At 55.9% G+C, this 2,897-nt stretch overlaps 1 protein-coding gene across 2 annotated transcripts in view; it reads left to right on the top strand.

Annotated features, from left to right (window-relative positions):
• Pkd1l2 (polycystic kidney disease 1-like 2) overlaps positions 1–2,897 on the top strand; it is an 85,392-nt gene that overhangs the window by 49,734 nt on the left and 32,761 nt on the right. For both annotated transcript variants that reach the window (XM_005409357.1, XM_013507110.1), the window contains exon 24: positions 2,000–2,230. In XM_005409357.1, the coding sequence (XP_005409414.1) occupies positions 2,000–2,230 (231 nt within the window). The remainder of the gene's footprint in view (positions 1–1,999; positions 2,231–2,897) is intronic.

Genomic DNA, 2,897 nt, shown 5'->3' with positions numbered 1-2,897 from the left:
TTAGAGATGCAGATAGGGACAAGAGGTCGTTACATAGAACTCACTGAAGCCATAAGTAAGTAAGTGAGATCATCGAGTTTGGATGGAAACCACCACTGAATACTCTACGTAGCCAGAGAAAGCTCCAAATCCCCGGACCGGGGCTGGGGATTTAGCTCAGCGGCAAAGCGCCTGCCTGGCAAGTGCAAGGTCGTGAGTTCAGTTCCCGGAACCAGAGAAAAACCAAAACAAACAAACAAACGAACAAATCCCCGGTCCCTCGCGGGGGGAAGGTGCAGTGATGGCGGGGGTCTGAAAGCCAGCATTTGCGCATGTGTGCTTCTCGAAGGACACCGAACAGCACAGCTGCAAGGTCCGTGGGTGGACCCCGGTGTTTGCAGGGCCCCTCACAGCCTGGGATGCAGCCACATGCCTGCCGCGCTCCAGGCCTGGGCTCTGCGCTTACAACCACCAGCAGAGGCCCTCGCGCTGGGCGGCTGCGACAGCGACCGGCCGAGGTCTTGGCGAAAAGCCTGGAGGGCGCAGGCGGCGGGCGCAGATCAGGACGGTAGATCGGGACCGCCGCGGGGCCGCGGCCTGGCGCCTGGCTGCTGTTTGCGGCTTTTCTCGGAGGCTGGCCCCGCCCTCCTCAGAGGACCAGGGCTCCCGTACACCTGGGCTGGGTGCCAACCACTGGCCGGGCTTGGAAAAGTGAGGACGGCCACGGAGCCATCAGGGTGGTGAGTCAGCAGGCCTCGGCCCCGTGCCCAGGCTGGGGCCCCGTGAGAGCCACCCGCTGGGCCACAGCGGGCCGTGGCAGCCTCGTGCTCCCCAGGTGCTGGAGCAGAGAACCTTCCAGACGCCGGTCTCCTCTGGCCCCTCCGTTCCTGCCGCCCATGTGTGCCCTGCTGTGAGATGGCGGCATGGCTGGTACGGCTGGGTTAAAACTTCCTAACCTCCTGAGCGGTCCTGGGTTGTGACTTTGAACTAGCTGAAGGCCTTGGCGGTGGTTGGACCCAGGCCACCCTGCCCCCTTGACACCACCAGCACCATCCCACACCGTGGGCTTACAGGCATGTGCCACCACTCCCGGCTCCAGACAGAGCTGACTGACGTGATGCCCCCTGTGGATGATGGATGTGAAGGTGTTTGTGAAAAATCGGGCACAGTGCAGTAGGCCTAGATTCCCAGCACTCCAGAGGCTGGGGCAAGGAGGATCACCATGAGTTTGAGGCCAGCCTGAGCTACACAGTGAGACTCTGTCTCAGAAATAATAACAGTAACAACAACAGTAATATTTTCTAGCTGGACATGATGTAACTTGGAAGGCTGAGGCAGGAAGATTGCAAATTTAAGTCCCACCTAGGCAACTTGGCAAGACCCTGTCTCAAAAAATAAAAAGGGCTGGGGATGTAGATCAGTGGTATCATGCCCTCGGGTTCAATCTCCTGTACTAAGAGATGAAAGATAGATACATACATACATATGTACATACATAGATACCTAGATAGATCATACATAGATACATAGATAGTATTTTAAAATTAATTTTTAATTAAATAAAAGAGCCCAAGGGAACCCTGAAGCTGGGGGCCCAGCAGTCTCCCAGCGCTGCTGTCCCAGTGTCCAGTGAACAATCTCAGTAGTAAGAAGGTGTCTTCGTTTGCACGTTACCTTGTCACACGCTCCCTGACACTTGACCATCTTTAACTTACACATGACGCCTAACGCCACATAAATGCTGTGTGCGTTGTCACCAGTCTGCATTGCTTAGGGAGTAATAGCAAGGAAAAACTTATGCCTGTTCAGTATAAAAACATGTACAAAAAAGGAACATCTAGTTCTACCTATTCAGCAGTTAAGAACAAACAAATGCATTTTCCATCTGAGGTTGGCCAAAGCCGCGGCTTCGCTGTGGAGCGGACTGTCGGGCGCCGCTGTGGGGCGGACAGCGCGGCCCCTCTCGGGTCCAAGGAGCCGGGGCCGAGCCCGAGCCCCACGCGGCCTCCCTGGGTTGCAGGTGGGGCCGCGGACCACGCACTCCCGGACGCACTGCCTCTGCAGCCACCTCACCTTCTTCGGAAGCACCTTCCTCGTGATGCCCAATGTGGTTGACGTCCGGCGGACGGCAGAGCTCTTCGCCACCTTTGAGGACAACCCCGTGGTGGTGAGCACCGTGGGCTGCCTGTGCGTGTTCTACGTGCTGGCGGTGATCTGGGCCCGGAGAAAGGACGTGCAGGACCGGGCCAAGGTGAGGCCGTGGGGCCCCGCCCGGAGAGGGAGCAGGGGCTGCGGGAGGGAGCCGGGTGGGCTGCTAGTCTGGGCCCTAACCTGGCACACTGGCTTCTCAGTCCCTTTTGGTCAGTTTTTATTTTTTTAATATATTTTTTGTCTTTTTGAGACAGCGTCTCACTATGCAGTTCAGGGTGGCCTTGAGCTCACTTTGTAGCCCAGGCTGGCTGCGAACACACAACGATCCTCCTGCCTCAGCCTCCCGAGTGCTGGGATTATAGGCGTGTGCCACCACGCCTGGCACAGTTTTTATTTTCTTATTAGTACGTGTTTGATGAACACATCAATCTTGGAGAGTGAGTACATGTACACAGCACTTCTTCATTCCTGTCCCCGGTGTTATCTTTCATTTTGCTCTTTATTTAGGTTTCTCGTAGAGGAGAGACCCTGTGATATTTAAGGCTGTGTCAGATTTATTTCATTTAACATGGTGTCGAGCAGCAACCGTTTTCCTACAAATGACTCAGCCCCTCAGCCTCTTTTCAGCAGATTCTCAGGACGGCTTTGCTTCTGGCCGTTTGTGGAGTGCCAACGCCTGTCAGGCCTGACCCCCGACGGATGCTCGTGGCAGCCCCTGCAGTAGGCACCCGTGTTGGGTCCAATGATCTGTCAGGATTCAGAACTCA

The sequence above is a fragment of the Chinchilla lanigera genome, unplaced genomic scaffold (genome assembly GCF_000276665.1).
Source record: "Chinchilla lanigera isolate Chin_1 unplaced genomic scaffold, ChiLan1.0 scaffold00121, whole genome shotgun sequence".
Lineage (NCBI taxonomy): Eukaryota > Metazoa > Chordata > Mammalia > Rodentia > Chinchillidae > Chinchilla > Chinchilla lanigera.
This window is presented reverse-complemented; position numbering and strand designations above follow the sequence as displayed.